The sequence below is a fragment of the Ictalurus punctatus genome, unplaced genomic scaffold (genome assembly GCF_001660625.3).
Source record: "Ictalurus punctatus breed USDA103 unplaced genomic scaffold, Coco_2.0 Super-Scaffold_100, whole genome shotgun sequence".
In the NCBI taxonomy this organism is placed as follows: Eukaryota; Metazoa; Chordata; class Actinopteri; order Siluriformes; family Ictaluridae; genus Ictalurus; species Ictalurus punctatus.
Window position 1 is genome coordinate 3,271,003 of NW_026521086.1, and position 18,631 is coordinate 3,289,633.

An 18,631-nucleotide genomic window follows, 5' to 3' on the forward strand; every position below is an offset into this window, starting at 1 on the left:
CTGTGAACAGGGGCGAAAATGTAAGAAAATGCGGTCTCTCCGTGTCTGTCTTTTGTTAGCGACAAGCTAGCATGCAAACTGTGTTGAGAGGTGTACATTTTCCGCAATCAGCCATCTATATAGTCAATGTTTTATATTTAATAAGCAAATATGTCTATATGCTGATTGGTCTTAAGCAGCGTTGTCCAATCTTCAGCTTTTTGTTCCAATCTAGCAGGAGCCACACCTGATTCCAATTGTTGGATCTGCTGATCTTGGCTTTCAATAGACTAAAGTGTGGCTTCTGCTTGGTTAGAATGACAACCTGCAACCACACCGGCCCATTCTGAATAAGACTGGACAACCCTGATCTAAAGCAAATAACCACTGAGGTAAGTGCCACTTTGTGAGTTCTGAATCCGTCGTGCCGACTCGACGTCACTCGATGAACAGGGAAGGAACTGGTAGATCAGAAGACTTCCCACTGTTGATGAATGGCAATTTCAAGTTGAGGGTGCGTTTGCTTTGCGTTTTCCCGCTTGGAGGTGGGGAATTACAAGTTGCAACCTCGAGTCAAGCGCATCATTACTCTTGTCTTCTTGATGAAGGAAAGAGCCAGGCTCCCACATTCAGTGTAAAAGCAGAGACTGCCTGTGATTTTGCAAGCAGCTGTTATCTGCCTTGCTCCAAAAGCTCAATGGAAGGGAAACCGCTCCCAGCCTTTTTCAGGCCTAGACCTCTTGCTGATAGGTGAACTTGCCGACCACTACTTTACGGAAAATTTTCCAGTCACGCATAGAGTCTTATTGAGCAACGAAAGAGCCAGGATTCCACTTTCTGTGGAAAACCGGAGACTCCCTTTCATTTTGTAAGCAAATGTTAACTGCTTTGCTACAAAAGCACAAAAGAAGGAAATCTGCTCTGTCCAAGGTCTCGCTTTCCGGCTGTTCCTAGAGGACCTGATCCTACGGTGATGACAACCGGTCAGTTATTAAAGCAAAGTTCAAAATTGCAAGCTTGTTTCTGCCTGGTCTCGAACCAGGGACCTTTTGCATGTGAAGCAAACATGATAACCACTACACTACAGAAACCACGACAGAAACATCCTTTAGCTGTTGCCTATGGTCTGCTGATGAGAAGAGCACATAGTTAAACTTTTGTTCAGCAGCGTTGAATTGCCCAGTGTAGCATTGGTGGTATAGAGGTGAGCATAGCTGCCTTCCAAGCATTTGGCCAGGTCTCCCACAACTCTTTCTGTTTCCCACTTGAATTCTTAGTGCTTCTTTGCTGTTTGTAAACACAGAATATCCAATATGACATGAAGTGCATTCACACTTATTTACAGTTAATGAGCTGACTGACACTGCATTGATTCCACAAGGGAGGTATATGCTGGTGTGTATGCACTTAGGTTCACTCTTATGCAATTATTTAAATGTTCATCTGTCAGTCTTGTTCTGAATTAAGATTCGATCACGTTCATATCAGAACACGCTGCTTCACAAAGGTCTGTAGATCCAAATAAAGCAGATGCTTTGAGGGCAGCTTGGTGAATGTTCTTGTAGTTTTCTGGGTCTACGAGTCTCCAGAAATGTTGTGAATGTTGCTGAGATTTCAGCTGGATATGATTTTGGAGATTAATAACCTCCAACTCCATCTCTACAGCATTGACATTGAACAGTTCAGCCATCTGCTTTGAAATGTGATCCATGTCTATCTCCATGAAAGACTTGGCAACAAATGCCACACATATCTCAAGATTTTCAAAATCACTGAACCTTTCCTCAGATTCCTGCCCAAGCCTGGACAGGAGGTCACAATACTCGAGTACATCCAAAACTTTGGTTGCATTTGCATGGCTTTCTTTCTATCTTTACCAATGAGGGGAAGTGTTGCAATCTTTTGTTTTTCAATTGCTGAAGGTAAAATGACAGTTTTGCTTTAAATACCTTCACAGCACTGATCATATCACATATGGTTTTGTCTTTACCTTGTAACTGAAGATTGAGCTGATTCAGTTTCTCTGTCACATCAGCCAAGAATGCAAGATCAAGCAGCCATCAGACAACAGGTTAGTGTCCCCCCCCCCTTGGTTCCATTAAAGCCTTAATTTCACTCACCAAGGAAATAAAACAGTGAAGTACCTTACTCCTACTCAACCATCTGACTTCTGTATGAAGGAGATCGCCATACTCTGCAGAAATTTTGAATACAAATTCTTACATTCAGCCATAATCCAGTCCAGACATTCCGTCATCTGCTCCGTGCAGCACTGCTTCATACACGCTGTAGGAGAAAATAAAGACTTCATATCATCATCACCACCATTATCACCATCACCATCATCGTCCTCATAATCGTCATCATCGTCGTCATTGTCATCATTGCCATCATTGTCACCCTCATTGCCGTCATCATCATAGTCACCGTCATCATCGTCGTCACCATCATCATAATCATAATCGTCATCGTTCTGATCATCGTAATCATAATCACCATCATCGTCATCTTCGTCATCATCATCATCATCATCGTCACCATCATCGCCGTCATATCATCGTCATTGTCATTGTCATCACCATCGTTATCATCATCGTCGCCGTCATCATTATCTTCATTGTCATCATCATAATAATCACGTCATCAACATTGTCATCATCTTGGTCATCATCATCATCGTCACCATCATCGTCATCATGATCATCATCGTCAAAATCATCGTCGTCATCAACATCGTCAACTTTGTCACCATGATCACACTCCAATGCCCTCCAAAACCCTAAAAAAAATCATTAAAAAAACTCAGAAAACCTCTGAAACCCTCCGAAATGCTAAAAAAAACTCAAAACCCCAAAAACCCATCAAACCCGCCAAACCTGAAAAAACTCTCCAAAAAAAAAAAAAAAAAAAAAACCCTCAAAACCCCAAAACTTGCAGCTTTATTACAGATGTGTTGAAAATGTTTCATTTCAAGGGTTTACATTGGAGACCCCCTAATGGTCAAAAGAATAAAGACATGTAGAACTGCAGCACAGTAATCCTTTACTGTGTGTAAAGGCCAAGAAGAAATAAGCAGCTGATATACACATCAGATAAAGTAGTTCCTGAAGGAGTCGGGCCAGACTGGGACAGAAATTGGGACAGAAACTGGGTCTCACACCCACCCGGTCCTTCCCATACACAATAATACATGTTTGATGTGAACATTAATAAAGCTATTGACCTGTAGCTGCATGATTTCATGTACAGTGCTGCTGTCACGTGATTAGCTGAGTGCATATGGGCCATTGTTCCAGTGATACAATAGAAACTATAATAATTAGAAAATATATTTATAATTAAAATCTACAAGTTAATATAGGAAATTTAAGTAAGACTAGTGAATTTAAATTCAATTTGCATATCCCTCATCAAAAAAAAAAGTTGAGCAGACACGACAGTACGTTTTTTTATTCATGAACACGCATATGTACATAAAATTAATCAGATCTCTACACTTAAAGGTCGTAAACCCTGTTACCTCAGTGTCAAGCTTGTTACCCTTGTGTAACCAGTGTTACCTCAGTGTCAAGCCTGTTACCCTTGTGTAAACAGTGTTACCTCAGTGTCAAGCCTGTTACCCTTGTGTAAACAGCATTACCTCAGTGTCAACCCTATTACCCTTGTGTAAACAGTGTTACCCTCATGTCAACTATAAAGTTTGTATCTCCATGTGGTATTCGTGTACTGTGAAGTATCTGGTGTTAAATTTTGGGAAAATGAAGAAAACTAAAGTACAAGTTACACTCTAAACACAAGCTCCATTAAATCATCTTCAGAGAAATGCTGTTACTACAGACTTCGTATAGTAACTGATACTCTAGATAAATATCCCCGCTCATGCCAAGGGACCAAGTGGACACACACATTCATGATAAAAAGAGACTTTATTTACAGTTTACATTTTCATATCACTATAATTTGATTAAAATTACACCTCTTATTTAACAGTTCAGATCAGTAGTTCATAGAGTACAGAAGATACCAATAAGGCCACATTGTGAAGCACACACACATAAAAGGACACATTTTGATATTTTGTAAAATAGTTAGTAAAATTAGAATAATAGCTTCTGTTTTTATTTCTTTAGTATTTGTGGGCATAAAAGCCTGCCTATAATTAAACAGTATAATAGTTTAGTAATATCAGCTGTACTAGCCCGTCACCTACCCACAGCACTAGTTAACATAGCGAACATTAACGTTACCTACCCAGCAGTCGCTATACAGCATTAAATAGATGATCAAGCTGAACAAGTGGAAAGAAAAGCTAACGGATGTCACATGATTAAGTTGAAAAAAAAATTCACATAAGCTCCACCCATACTGAACCAGGAACACCTGTCACATGGCAAATTCAGTATATACGGACTGTGTGCGCGAGAAAGAGAGAGGTAATGCAACACATGTCCAGCAGAGGGAGCTGGTGAACTGTGTGTTTCTCCAGTACACACACCCCAGAGATAAAAGAGAAGAGAGATTTTCCTCCCATTAACCACAGCATGAGGTCATTCATTAACTCACACACAGAAATGAAATAAAATGCATTTTTAAATCCAAACCTGTGACTGTAAATGTATGTATAGTGTATGTGAACATGTACGCATGTGTGTGTGTGTGTGTGTGTGTGTTTACAGTCACAGTGTGTTTTGCTGGTCTCCTAGCTGCGAGTTTCACTCTCAAAGGCGGGCTTATCGTAGTGCAGTGGCACTTCAAACACACTGCCTCCAAACCTGCAAGCCGATCACAGCACAGGGTACAGTCATTGAATAGAGCCTCCATATGGAAGCGTACCTCTGCACTGAGGAGCACGCCCTCCTAAACAGTTAGGGCAGCTACGAGAAAACAGGTTCCCAGTCCATCACTGATTGCAGAAATACATAACCAGAGCCATCTCTCCCTACAGCTCTTGCCTGGCGTCCCACTGAAGATAAGCAGGGTTGAGCCTGGTCAGTACTGGGAGACCTCCTGGGGAAAACTAAGCTTGCTGATGGAAGTGGTAATAGTGAGACCAGCAGGGGGGGCTCACCCTGTGGTCTGTGTGGGGTCTAAAGCCCCAATATAGTGACGGGGACACTACTGTATAAACAGCACTGTCTTTTGGATGAGACATTAAACTGAGGTCCTGACTCTCTGTGGTCATTAAAAATATAAAACATAAATAAAAATAAAATAAAATAAAAAAAAGAGTAGGGGTATAACCCCAGTGTCCTGCCCAAATTCCCTCATTGGCCTTCTCAATCACCCCCTAATAATCCCCATCTCTGAATTGGCTACATCACTCTCTCCTCTCCACTAATAGCTGGTGTGTGGTGGGAGTTCTGGAGCACTATGACTGCTGTCCCATCATCCAGGTGGAGGATACACACTAATGGTCTCCTCCCAGTGTAAAGCACTTTGAGTGTCTAGAAAAGTGCTATAGAAATATGACTGTAACCAAGTAACTTGAAGATGCCCCACCTGCCAGAGAAAATCACCATTAAACCTACCCTGGATCTCCACAGGTCAACTCAGTGACAAGACCAAGACCAAAAACTGTCAGCCACTGTGAAGAACACCGCTGCTGAGCTATTCCCATTATATGGAGAAAAGTATTAGAACAGCAAGGGCAATTATTTTTGGTTTGCTATATACGGGAAACATTTGGGCTTGAGATCAAATGATGAATAGGAGTTGATTAACAAATTTAGATGTAAATATTAGGAAATTAAATTATGGTCAAACAACTTAAAATATGGCACCTTGTGTTTAAACCTACCCATTTTTCAAATGATCGAAAATATTGGAACATGTTTGGAATGTCCTTAAAATGACCGACATATCTCAAACCCAAATGTCTTCAGTGTATAGTAAAAACAAATCCTGGGCTTCAGAGGGAACTGTATTGACAGACCAGCGCATGTCCTGACACCATGTTTCCATCCAACCCAGGACAAGAATATCAGCGTTCTCACAGACCTTATGGCCTCTCGTCAGTTGAGCCACAATCTTGAATCTTTTTGTGGTCATGCTAGTATGTTTAGTCCAAATACAGGTGTGTGCTTCCAAAATAATACCCCCCCGCCCCACACACACAGTGAACAAACTAGCTTATTAGCAGCAGCTTCTGGAATTCAGCAAGGCAGGCTGAAACACACGAAGGTGAGAAGTGCACACACACACACACACACACACACACACACACACACTGTGTGTGGTCAGCAGGACCCAGCTGCTCTGTTGCATGCAGAGATTCATATCCAGAAAAGGCAGCATCGCTGTGTGAGAGACTCGGAGTTGGGGTGTATGCTGGAGACTGAGTCACAGTGTGTGTGAAAGTACTCAGTGCTGCTGGGAAACGAATGCAAAGCAGAAGTGACCGTCTACATGTGCTGCTCCTCAACATCCGTCTCTAGAGAGATGAGAAACTCTCATGAATCCATTTACGCACACACCTCACCTCTACTCTGAGGGATTTGAGGATGACACACATACATCGGGCAGGTCCTGTGATCCATCAGCCATGGCTCAACACATGCCTTATGGAAGAAGTGACCACACAGACAGACAGACAGACAGACAGACACACACACACACACAGGGTAAGTCTTACAGGGTTTCAGAATGTAAAGTTTCGAGTCCAGAGCTCTGAGGTGTACACTGGCAGACGCTCATGAGTACAGTCACAGCTGCAGGATATGGAGGAGGAAGAGGAGGAACCAGAGACGAAAGAGGAAATATGAGAGGAGTGGGAGGAGCCAGAGGACGAGCCAGAGCCTAGTGAACACATGGTTGAGTGCGAGGAGGAAGAGGAAGGTGATGGTAAAAAGCTTCACTGACGTTCAACTGGCCTCTAGTGAAGTTGTGCATCAGTGTGCAGCCACTGAAGTGCAGAGTCCAAATGATGTCACACATCAAGAGGAATCGTTTGATTCACTGGTGCATTCTGGGAAACAGTGTTTGTCTGAAGGGAGGAAACAGGAAGCACTGGACTTTTTTCTGAAGGCCACTGACATTAACACTGGAGACAGTGAGATACAACTGCTCATCAGCTTACTGTACAGACACCTGAGTCACTGACACACACACACACACCTGCTCATCATCCAACCATACAGACACAGTCACTGACACACACAGTGTGCTCCGCCTGCTTGCCCTTTATGTATGTTATACAACATGGCTAAATTTTTTTGACTTTTTCTTCAATTAAAGCACTGAGATGAACAGCCACATCTGTTTCAGATTCATATTTACACTTACTCTTGCACTATTAACACTAAATCCCATTACCTGTATTTATGAATATTAACATTTGCTATTTTCATTACTTCTGCTACTCCAATTAATAATCTTGCTGTTCATATTGTTATTTAATAATATAACTGTCAATCCAGCATCTAAAATTTTCACACTCCAACCAGACATCCCAAATAGCAAGTACGTTTGAGCCACATGTGGGTATTATCCGTCACATATGGCCTAGATATAGCACCGCTGAACAGATATGGGCCAAATTGTGACCATATTTGTCCTCGTCCTGCAGAGTATCCTCATTAGAGAACAGCAAGTCATGACGGGACACGCCAAACACATTCATGCCCTTCAGAGAGGAGATGTGGCACTGCAGCTCAGGGTCGGAGCGGCACGCAGACGAGTGGAGCGACTGCAGCTGCAGCCGAATGGAGGACGAGTACGTGTCCTCCAGTGTGAAAAGCTCCTTCAGCTCCTGCTTAGAGAAGTACCGACATGGGTTCTTATCACCCGTCCTCTGGTGGATCAAAGAGTTCTTAAACACCTATAGTAGGAAAACACACACGTGCACATACATGTGCAAATACACACACAAGCACACACATGACGAAAATATATCGTATAGATGTACCGGTTCAAGTAAGAATTTTAAATACGCGACCAGGAAGAAAAAAAAAAAATGTTTGTACACCCTGGTGTCACGAATCAAGGATGGGTTCGGAAGCAATCACAGATATATAACATTTATTATATGAACAAACAACAAAATATAGACACTACGACAACTAGGCAAAATACTGTGGCATGAAACAAAACATATAACATGGCAGTCTAATACAACAAAAGACAGTGAATCAGTGCAGACAATGGCTATATATACACACACACACACGAGTGCTCATTAACCAAAACGTGAATCAGGTGCAGGTGGTCATGTGACATGTAGTGCAGTGCAGTGGCTGATGGGAAGTGGAGTCCAGAGCTTCCTGATACGTGACAGAACCCTCCCCCAAGGGCGCTACTCCCGGAGCGCCCAAAATTATGCGTCCTCCATCTGGTGGTCCTGGCTCCCTGGAGAAAATGTCCCCCGCAAAATCAGGAGGCCGGGCGGCTTCTACAATGGCACAGGGAGGCTGAGATATTTCCTTGGCAGAGCATGAAAGCGGCGCGACGTCCCCAGCTGAACTGGAAGGCCGAGAGAAGTCCCCCGTGCGGCCAGGGCGAGGAGCGTGGGTCTCCTCGAAGCAGAAGGGGGAACACTAGTTGCCATGGAGCAGGCGGGTTGAGCGACGACCTCAGCTGAACGGGGAGTCTGAGCGACGACCTCAGCTGAACGGGGAGGCTGAGGCTCTGAGGTCACTATGTGAACCGTGTCGGCGGACTGGGGCATGGGCGGAGCTTGGCGGTGCGTGTTGGCGGACTGTGGCGTGAGCGGAGCTTGGCGGTGCGTGTCGGCGGACTGTGGCGTGAGCGGAGCTTGGCTGGGCGTGAGCGGCATTTGGTCATTTGGGTCAGTAGGCCTGAACGTGAACTCAGGGACGCGAGGCTTGATTTGGACCTCAGGGACGCGAGGCTTGGCTGGGACCTTAGGGACTTGAGACTTGACTGGGACTCGGACATCAAAGCCTGGTGCTAGTGCCTCCCCGCTGACCCTTTGCTGGAGCTCGGCAGGTGAGCCCACCTCGTGGAGCTCAGGTTCGAGCTCTGAGGTCACCCTGTCGGTCCCGGGCTGGGTCTCTGTACTGAACACAAACTCCCCCTTGTACCTGGACTCCTCCTCCTGTTGGCGTAGCATGGCGTAGTCCTGCATGAACATAGGCGGTAAGTTGAAGCCCAGGTAATTCCTGGCATCCTGCTGCTTTCGTAGCGCAGCTTGGTAATCTTCCGACTGTTGGCGCAACGTGGCAAAGTACTCCACTAACATTGGTGGCATCCTGACGCCCCAGATATCCATCTTGGCGATCTGCTGCTTCTGATTGTTGGTCTTTCGTTCTGTCACGATTCAAGGTTGAGCCAGAAGCAATTGCAGTATATAACATTTATTTAAACAATCAAAGAACAAAACTAAGACAACTAGGCAAAATACTGTGGCATGAAACAAAACACGGGAACACGAAAGTCTAAGACAACGAAAGACTGTGAATCAGTGCAGACAATGGCTATATATACACACACACACACACACACACACACACACACACACACACACACACACACACACACACACACACACACACACACACACACGTGCTCATTACCAAAACGAGAATTAGGTGCAGGTGGTCATGTGACGTAGTGCAGTGCAGTGGCTGATGGGAAGTGGAGTCCAGAGCTTCCTGATACGTGACACCTGGCACATGTGTTTGTTTGTTTTGTTTTTTTAAAAAAGTTTTTAAATAATAACAAGAACATTAATACTGAAATAACACACACACAAATATGCTGTGAAATCTTAAACTTTTTAAATGTTATATTTAAATTTCTTGCACATACTCAACATCTCCCAGATTCATCAAGAGCTTCACCCAGGTTACTTTTCTTAAAGTTCTCAAATGAACAGAGCTCCTTACTGCTTCCCCTGAGGTCCACAGGAACACTGCTCTTTTTAGGGCTTCAACAATTAGTTTTATAAACAAATACTCTCGACTATTTTTAATCAACTACTCCTGGGTAGCTGGAGTACTACTCCACTAAGCTTTTGTGGAGTGCCTTAGGCAGAATGAACTTAAGAATGCATTTAGGCGACTTATTAGAAGGAATGTAAAAAGTGAGTTCTTAAAATAAATAAATGAAAATAGATAAATAAAACCTGAGATGTATCTTGATCTCTGGTTTCCCTTATCGATGGCTTGTAACTTGCTTATCCAAGTCGATGGATGTAACTACCACCCCAAAGTGACAGAGAAAGGATACATGGCGTAATGGACTATCAAATATCAACAGATATTAAATGAAAACCTGACTGCCTCTGACAGAAAGCTTCAAATTGGCCGTCGTTGGATCTTCCAGCAGGACAGTGATCCAAAACATACATCAAGATCAACACAAAAACGGTTTACTGTTACTGTATTTGTTACACAAATACAATCACACACACACGTTTGTAGTGCTTGTGTAGTTTCAGTTTGAATGTGTAAGTTCTGGGAGATTCACACACTAGAGGGTTTGAGTGGTTTCCCCCTGCAGTGTCTCCAGTTTTACAAATGCAGTAAAAATGGGAGACAGGAGTTAAGTGGTGCAGAGACACACACACACACACACACACACACACACACACACACACACACACACACATACTGACTGGTATGTAAATACCCGTTATATTTCTCCTCCCTGTTTGCATCATTGATATTCAAAGACCTGCAAATAAACCAGACACAAACACACATAAGCTCAATGATACACACCTCTCAGCTCAGGGGTGCATTAACACAGCAGCCAGCACTCTGACCCCCACCTCATTATACTTTAATAATGTCCAGTGGATATATTCTGATGTATATATAACAAGTTCAATCACCTGATTTCTTTAGCTTTTGATAATCTATGGCTGCTCCTAAGGCCATACAGACTTCATATGAATCCATAATGAACTTTTTCACACTATCTGTTGTTACCCAGATGAGGACGGGTTCCTTCTGAGTCGGGTTCCTCTCAAGGTTTCTTCCTCTTAAAACATCTTAGGGAGTTTTTCCTCACCACCGTCGCCACTCAGTGGCTTGCTCAGTTGGGATAAATTCACACCTTTAATATCTGTATACCGTGTTGATATTTCTGTAAAGCTGCTTTGAGACAATGTCTATTGTAAAAAGCGCTGTACAAATAAAATTGAATTGAACTGCACTTACTCCTAAGGTCAGATCAGGTTAACGTTCTTTGCTTCCCCATGAGGCACAATAAGTTTACAGACTTTGAAAGTAACACTGGCTTGATCTAAGACAGTGAAAAATAGTCAAGAGCACATAGCAAGCTTTGTTTCATGCTTTGTGTCGATGATCAGCTCACTGTATTGGGACATATATATATATATATATATATATATCTCTGCAGATCGCATATTTAAGCCAAACACATCCAATTTGGATCTACATCTTATCGATCACCACACATCCATGAAGACTTTCCTGTACATCACAAATTAGATTTTTGACTTTTCAGTCACAAAACATCCAGACTGATTGATTAATACTAGCAAATTTATTTTTAATTGTTCATATAAAGGTCATATTTTCTAGACAAACTATTTACTGTTAGCTGCTGATCTATTGCCTATATCCACAAACATTTGAAAGCAGCAAAACGTTTTATTTGGGATTAAGTAGAAGGCTGTCTAGAAGTAACATTTTGCCCAACTCCTCACCTCTGCCAGCAGTGAGAGTGCATGATGTGGCCACAGCTGCCGGTATGGGTACAAAGGACAGGTCAGGGTGCATGAAGAGGGGATCATAGCTCTCTGTAACACACATGTATCCTCCAGAAATAAGCACACTGGCTACTCAAACCTATCCACTTACTTGACTTGCACACTGTAAACCATAACCTTACCTGGATTGTGAGGGGGTCTTTTGCGGTTCTTGGACATGACCGTAGAGCGTTGGACAAAGGCAGCGAGCACCATGGCGGTGCCATCAGGTAGGATCTCCTGCGCTTCGTGACACAGGATACGCATCTCCATCTGCCTCCTCTCTCCTGCTCTGGCACACCAACGACGAGGTCCCACACACACCAGAGCACCGTCACATGAACTGGGGCTGTACCAAGCAGAGACGGATGGTTACGAGTACACTATAACCTTATTTTATGTTAAGGTCCCTCTGAATTTGTTAAAATAATCAATGTTGAATAAATGGGTTCATCTTTTTTTACTCACCAGGAAATTGCTAAAAATGGCCTAGGATCCTCTCTACTCATTTACCCCAACAGAAAATGCTCTAAATGAATATGCAAGATAAAGAGTTTAAGGATGGGAATTTACTTATGTTATGTGAAGACCACCATTATATGCAAGAACTTTTAGGACAAAGAACAGACAACTGCTCAGCAAAGTCAAGGAAGTGTTGATGCATGCATTTACTGACATAAATGTACTGATTGGATATTGAGAATACAATACAAGTTGACTTATTAAGAACACTGCGTCACTACGAGCATGCTTAGGTACCTATGCTCTGCTGATGTAGAGGCTGAGGCGTCCAGATTCTCTGAATCCTGCGTGAGCAGATCTATGTACTTATTGATAAAATGACTCTGGCTCTCTAATATTTGAGCCATGGTCTTTTTCCAGCACAGTTCAGCTTTCCTTTTTCTCTCTGCTTTGTCTTTGTCCCACACAGTCTGCAACACACACACACACACACACACACACACACACACACACACACACACACGTAGATTTAAGCTCTTCAACACTTTAAAGGGTAATGGTTAATATGTCAGTGGAATAGAAAGTTGCTCAAAGTCTGACCTCCTTGTGACAGTGCCCAGTTCCTTCACAGGGAGGTGCAGCAGCTGTGCACTCACCATCGTTTTAATGCTAACCACTGTTGGCTCGAATTTAGCCTATTACCCAAAAACATTTAAAATTCAACTTAGAAGCCAATACTCACATCTACCTCTGAGCCCAGTTGGAGATAGAAAAAACACACCAGCCGTGAGTGAGAAGAAGCAAGGGTCCAGCTTTATTGTTCCATTCCACCACACGAGATCCACACCGATGAGAATTCTCAGAAGTGATCCCCCATACCCTGAGCCTAAGCTCCAGTATTTATACTGTATTTACACACTAGATAACCCATAGGTTTCCAGAAAAGGCCTATTTCACTTACCCATAGAATTGAAACCAGGGGTTTTACTTTACACATAAAATCAGAACTCAGGCATTTCCAACAACCCAGGAAACAAAAACCCAGTGTTTCTATTTACCTAGGTTTTCAAAAACCAGGGTTCTCTTTTACCTAGGTCTTCAAAAACCAGGGTTCTCCCTTACCTAGGTCTTCAGAAACCAAGATTCCCATTTCCCTAGGTAATAAAAATGACGTAAGCAAGACGACTAAACAACCGGGAGGGACCTTGGTCTTATCGTTATCTCGAGGGGGGGGGCAGCCACCCTTATAACTGGCTTTCTTCATGGTTCTCTAAAAATTAAGGCTTTCCTTGCGAGACGAGAATCTTCACCATCTGAATCATGAGTAAGTTATATTTTCCTTTTTTCCCCGTACTTCTCATTTATAATTTATTTTCATATTTGCACTATATTTCTTAGTTTATATATATTTATACTACTTGAAAAGCGGTTTACTGTACTTCCAACTTCTTAATATCATTACAGTTCTACTGTCCTGCATATCCTACAATTCTGTTTTTCATAGAGTTTCTCTATTACTATAAGATTCTATTAAAGTTATTCATGTGTGTGTATGAGAAAGAGAGAGTGTGTGCGTATGTTGTGTCTACTTGCCCGCCCTTGACTGTACGAGCATGTGTGTGTGTGTGTATGTGTGTGTTTTAGCACTCCTCAGCTCGTACACTTCTTTCGACTATTTCGACTAATAACCCATAAAGATCTTTAAAGTGTTTTACCAATTTATCCACTTCTGACTAAAACCGCTTCTGTATGTCTAGGTGCCGGTGCCCGTCGTCAGTCCCTTCTCTCACCGTTACTGGACCTGGATCTGGATCTGGACCTCCCTTATGTTTATTTTATGACATTTTTTATCCACAACACCACCATCTGTGTAGAAAAAGACACATAATTTAGGAAAATACTTCTACAAGAAAACGATACAGCAGTGCAGTTAGAACTACATGCACACACAAAGTCTTGCAAAACTAAGCAGATGTTCAATAGAACACATTTGTGTACTAAAAACTATATACACACACACCATACCATTAAATACTGAAGATGCATTACAATTTTACTAACATTTAATTTGCCTGTTTCTCTTCAAAGTACATACTACAATACATCATCAGCCTTGGCCTACACCATGGCCTTCATATGTACATGTTCAGCCTGGTGCAGGTGTCCTGGCAGTTTTCACTATATGGAAAATAAAATGCACACATCACAGTGCATGGAAGTTCAGTTTGTGTAGTAAGCAATCCTTACATGTCATTTAAATATTCATGTTGACATACAGCTTTTAAGTAACGCACAATAATCCACATCAACACACCCCTAGGGCCACCTACAGATGATCAGCAGCAAAACCGCTTTGGGACAGTGAAGCATTTGTGCTTCACCGTGGTGAGAGGTGCTGCTTTGCCTACCGGCCACGCCACCTTGAGCGGTGTTGCACTGCTTGGATTTCAAACAGGTCTTGATGCAGCACTGCTTTAAACTTCATGGTAAAAACGCTCATCTTTTGTATGTTGCACCTACCTTCAGTGAGCGAATTGCAAAACATGCTAGGCTGCCACCTGGTGGACATATTAGGTGCACGCATAGAGAGAGTAAGGCAAATTGAAAACATAATCAAGATGTAATTTCACTTTAAGGATCCAGCGAATCATGTCTTTGTGCACTTCCAAGTGAAGCGTGCACTGCAAGGTCTCTAACAGAGCCAGGATGCTTGGAGTGTTGCCGGGGGATTCACCGGGACCTGTGATACAAGAACCACAGATCTAACTACAGGCTTGAGGCTTTCTATTGTGTGAGATGATGTACAAAACTTACGGGAGATTTTGAGGGTGAAGTTGAAAGTAACTTCATCGTCATCCCCAATGTTCTCTAGCTGTTGCTGCTCCTCCAGCAGAGCCATGCCTATCAAGTGCAGCACCTGTAGCAACACACACATACAGAATTGTGAACACTACTCAGTCATTAAAAAGTGATGCTCATGAACACAGCATAGCAAGTGGAATTTTGTTGAATTTACTACACTATCATGTCATTTTAACAAAACATCAAAACATTTACCCTCTGCAGCATGGACTCAGACCAGTGTCCTCCACTGGGCTCCATAGCCCACTGCAGCACAGCTCCCAGCATGCCAAGCAGCACGTCACACTGCAGAATGTTTCCCAAGCTGGCAAACAGTGGGCAGAATGGAGGCAGGGCTACGACACACACAGACACTCACACTTCAGCAATCTGCATTCAACTGACCAATCATTTTCAGATATGACTACAATCACTGAAGAAATAGCTTACCTGGGTCCTCTCCATTCTGTCTCTTAAGCTTTCGCTGAGCTTCCTCTGCCTGTATCCAAAATAAACTACATAAAAATTTTGAAAAACCATTAGTGCTCATGTGACTAAAGAGAATGACTAAATCTGCCAAAAGCAGCACATCACCTTAAGGACATCCTCAGCACTAACAGCCGAATCAAAATGCAAACGGATAAGTGCATATATTGAGCGTCCAAAGAGCATTTCCTGATTAGACCACTAGGCACTCAAACCGGTATTTTGTCATTTATGTGCTTTTCTTTATCAATCACACAATCTGACAGAGGCTCTACACTTAAGAGAAGGAACTAAAGAATGAAGTAACACGTGAGTTGCAGACAGTTTTAGTTACTGCGTAGCAGGAGCTCGGGTACATGCTTTAAGTAGTGAATGATTATTTACAAAAACTGTTTTCAGAATTGTAATGCTGTTCTCTCCAGGGAAGGGGTCACAATGTTAACGGATGTCTGCCCCAGAGACAATAACAGCACCGAGACTCTTCCCGTAATGTCTAACCTGAAATCTTCCTGTAATGCTGCAGACCGAGGGGTCCTGGTCCATGCCACCATGGAGGACATTTTAAGCTCATTGTAAAACACTGATTTTGAGTTTCTTGAAGCATTTTGGTGTTCATTTGGAAGTATGCTTGGCTCTTTATCTTGTTGAAAGCCAAGTCTGAACCTCCTGGCAAAGGCAAGCTAAAGGTTCTGGGCTAAAATGAAATTGCTCCACCTTCCCCCTCTCTCTCTCTGCTTCAGCGGTTCAACCCCAGATACCAGGCAGAAATTACTTCTTGTATACAGAGATCCCCAAACTATACACCGAAACCAGACCTCATTTCAGAACATCTCGAAGAAAAAACATTTTATGCCCACATATTTATTATATATCTATTTTGTAATTGCTTTTTTTATATTATGTGACTGTTGCCACTATTGTTTTTTATAATACTCAAGTGTTTAAACAAAGGAGTTAAAAGTATTATTTATTTATACACAAAGTGGTATCGAGTATCGTGTATTTTTGCTGGTACCGACTACTAGATTTTTGGTATCGTGACATCCCTAGATTGGACATTCTATGTTTGAGTTATAACAACTTCCTTTTTCATGGTGAAACTTCTAAATTTGTGAGAGCGCCACGCCCATGGCGAGCAGCAAAAATTCAAAAGCTTCGCAATTTAGCATCGTCAATGCCTGTAGATGAGACTGACTGAACGTGATGCCGATCTGATGAAAGCTCCAGGAGGAGTACCTTAAAGTACAAGGCCTGGAAATGGCAAAAAACGGAGGAAAAAATTAAGAGAAAAATCAAAATGCTGACTTCCTGTTGAGTTTAGTTTTGCCACACCTAAGTTAAATGACCAAATAAACATAATTTTGCCATACTTTAACAAGTGTGTGAAATAATAGTTTGAGCATTCCAATGATGTCAAATGTGCATTTAAAACATAGGGGGCGCTATGGAGCCTATGAGGCACAACTATGATAAAATGCAACATCACATCAATTAATGTCGTAAGACAAATGCATCTGCAAAGTTTCATGGATTTTCAGCCATGTTAAGTCTCTCAAAACACCATGGGAATCTTTTAAAATCCAACATTTCATCCAACATGACCAACTTCCTGTTGGGTGGAGTCAGATACAACCATGTGAACCTTGATGAACTTTGAGAGCAATGACTATGGTACATCACGTGCACATCGGAGCAACTTCACCCTGACCATCGCCTGCATTCGGGGGTGCTATGGAGCTCCTCGACCATGCCCTACGTAACTTAAATTTTCACCAGTGCTGGCGCGTTTGCCAAGTTTCGTGAGTTTTCAGGTACGTTTAGGCACTTAAAAACCACACGAATGCATGAAAAAATTAATAATAATTAAAAAAGGAGCAGATCCAATAGGGCTTCGCAGCAGCGGTGCTCGGGCCCTAAAAAGCAGTATAAAGCACCAACAGAAGACACAGAAGCACAAAAGAGCAAAGGCAAGTAAGGATAATTACAGAAACGGTTACATTACAGAGATCCCCACAATGTGATCCATGACCACAGTAACATGACAAGAAGCTTCACCTCAGACCAGTCACCAATTGTTGTAGGAAGGTGAAAGTGGCTGCCTTAAAATATTTTTACCTCAAAGTGATTTGTAAACACACACACACACACACACACACACACACACACACACACACAGTGGAAATGGTGCAGCAGAAGTCATGCACCTATTTTTTTTTTTTGGGGGGGGGGGGGGGGGGGGGGGCCCTGATACTTTGTACCTGATGCATCATCTTTTATAATTGTGATTTAGAACTGTGATCAGTTCCGTTCTTTGATTACTTATTTGGCGTACAGTGAATATTCACACTTTAAGGCCATGTGGAACAATTTCCAAAATGCATTTAAATGGGGTAAATTGTGTACATTGAACCGAGAGTACTAGACATGTTTGCTAAAAGCAACACAAAGGCTTTATTCACACTGCAGGAATTTTATATTGTGTGTTTAGATTTTTTCTTTTAGACAGACTGATCACCTGCAAATTTGTTCTGGTGAGTGACAGGCATTCAAAATCTTTCTGCAGAACTCTGTTGAAGATTCTGTACATCAGAGTTTCATCTGAACTTCAACAAAACATTTCACTTGTATAGAGTTTTGTCTACGGCCATCAAGTAATCACATTTATAAGATTATTAATTAATCACGACAGCTCTACTGTGCACGTCTATTACACAACTATCAGTGCTGTTCTGCTGGATGTCGGCTCATTTCTGGAGTAGAACAAACTAAAGTCCATTAGACTTACCTCTTGATCAATGCGGGTCATCACATGTTGGATTTCGGGTATTTCACTGCCTCTCGGTGTTGTACAACTGCAGGAGCCGTGGGAGGTGCTGATCAAGCCCTTCAAACAATGCCTTCTTTAAGTCAGGTGACACAAGCCTGCACAACTCAAACACAACCTGTTGAAGAGAACCAAATTTAAAATAGTCAAGAGACAAATCTCCACCATTCTGAAGGCATAAAGTACGTATTCATGTGTAAGCAAACATTTGTTTTATCTATGGAAAATAAATGAACATTAGAACAGATTTACTTGTCTCTGACTGAACAAAGCAGGCCATATTAAACTGGGTTAAATATACAAATCCACACAGTTCACTAGTCCAATAGAATCTGTACAACACGTTAGCAATACTTCTGCTCTGT

At 42.3% G+C, this 18,631-nt stretch overlaps 2 protein-coding genes and 1 non-coding gene across 13 annotated transcripts in view; all 3 read right to left on the reverse strand.

The window, feature by feature from the left end:
- Positions 1 to 997: 997 nt before the first annotated feature.
- Positions 998 to 1,070, reverse strand: trnav-cac (transfer RNA valine (anticodon CAC)). The gene has a single exon. It is a non-coding gene; the product is annotated as a tRNA-Val (tRNA).
- Positions 1,071 to 1,246: 176 nt separating this feature from the next.
- Positions 1,247 to 18,631, reverse strand: part of LOC128629736 (E3 ubiquitin-protein ligase UBR2-like) — a 29,700-nt gene continuing 12,315 nt past the window's right edge. For 7 of the 10 annotated variants that reach the window (XR_008394103.1, XR_008394108.1, XR_008394109.1 and 4 more), the window contains 3 exons: positions 18,228 to 18,384; positions 15,407 to 15,471; positions 15,263 to 15,312 (listed from right to left, as the gene is read on the reverse strand). Coding sequence is in view for 2 of the 10 variants with exons in the window: in XM_053678487.1 (XP_053534462.1) it covers positions 2,135 to 2,265; positions 14,930 to 15,032; positions 15,173 to 15,312; positions 15,407 to 15,455; positions 18,228 to 18,248 (444 nt within the window). In the remaining 8 variants the exon portion in view is untranslated. Of the gene's footprint in view, positions 2,266 to 14,929; positions 15,033 to 15,172; positions 15,313 to 15,406; positions 15,472 to 18,227; positions 18,385 to 18,631 lie in introns of those variants that run through there. The other 3 variants (XM_053678487.1, XM_053678488.1, XR_008394102.1) reach the window with 2 other exon arrangements.
- On the reverse strand, positions 8,072 to 11,962 carry LOC128629727 (uncharacterized). Of its 2 annotated transcripts, none has more exons than XM_053678476.1 (4): positions 11,797 to 11,962; positions 11,612 to 11,704; positions 10,165 to 10,611; positions 8,072 to 9,243 (listed from the first exon to the last, which is right to left on the reverse strand). In XM_053678476.1, exon 4 carries the CDS (start codon positions 9,203 to 9,205, stop codon positions 8,366 to 8,368), a length of 840 nt encoding a protein of 279 aa, XP_053534451.1. In that variant the 5' UTR covers positions 9,206 to 9,243; positions 10,165 to 10,611; positions 11,612 to 11,704; positions 11,797 to 11,962; the 3' UTR covers positions 8,072 to 8,365. The 2 variants fall into 2 exon arrangements, with proteins under 2 accessions (XP_053534451.1, XP_053534450.1); XM_053678475.1 differs by having other exon boundaries at positions 8,073 to 9,601; positions 10,210 to 10,611; positions 11,797 to 11,960.

Bases quoted from the DNA above. Each gene is read 5' to 3' on its own strand.
- LOC128629727 (XM_053678476.1), bottom strand. From the start codon at position 9,205: ATGGATATCTGGGGCGTCAGGATGCCACCAATGTTAGTGGAGTACTTT.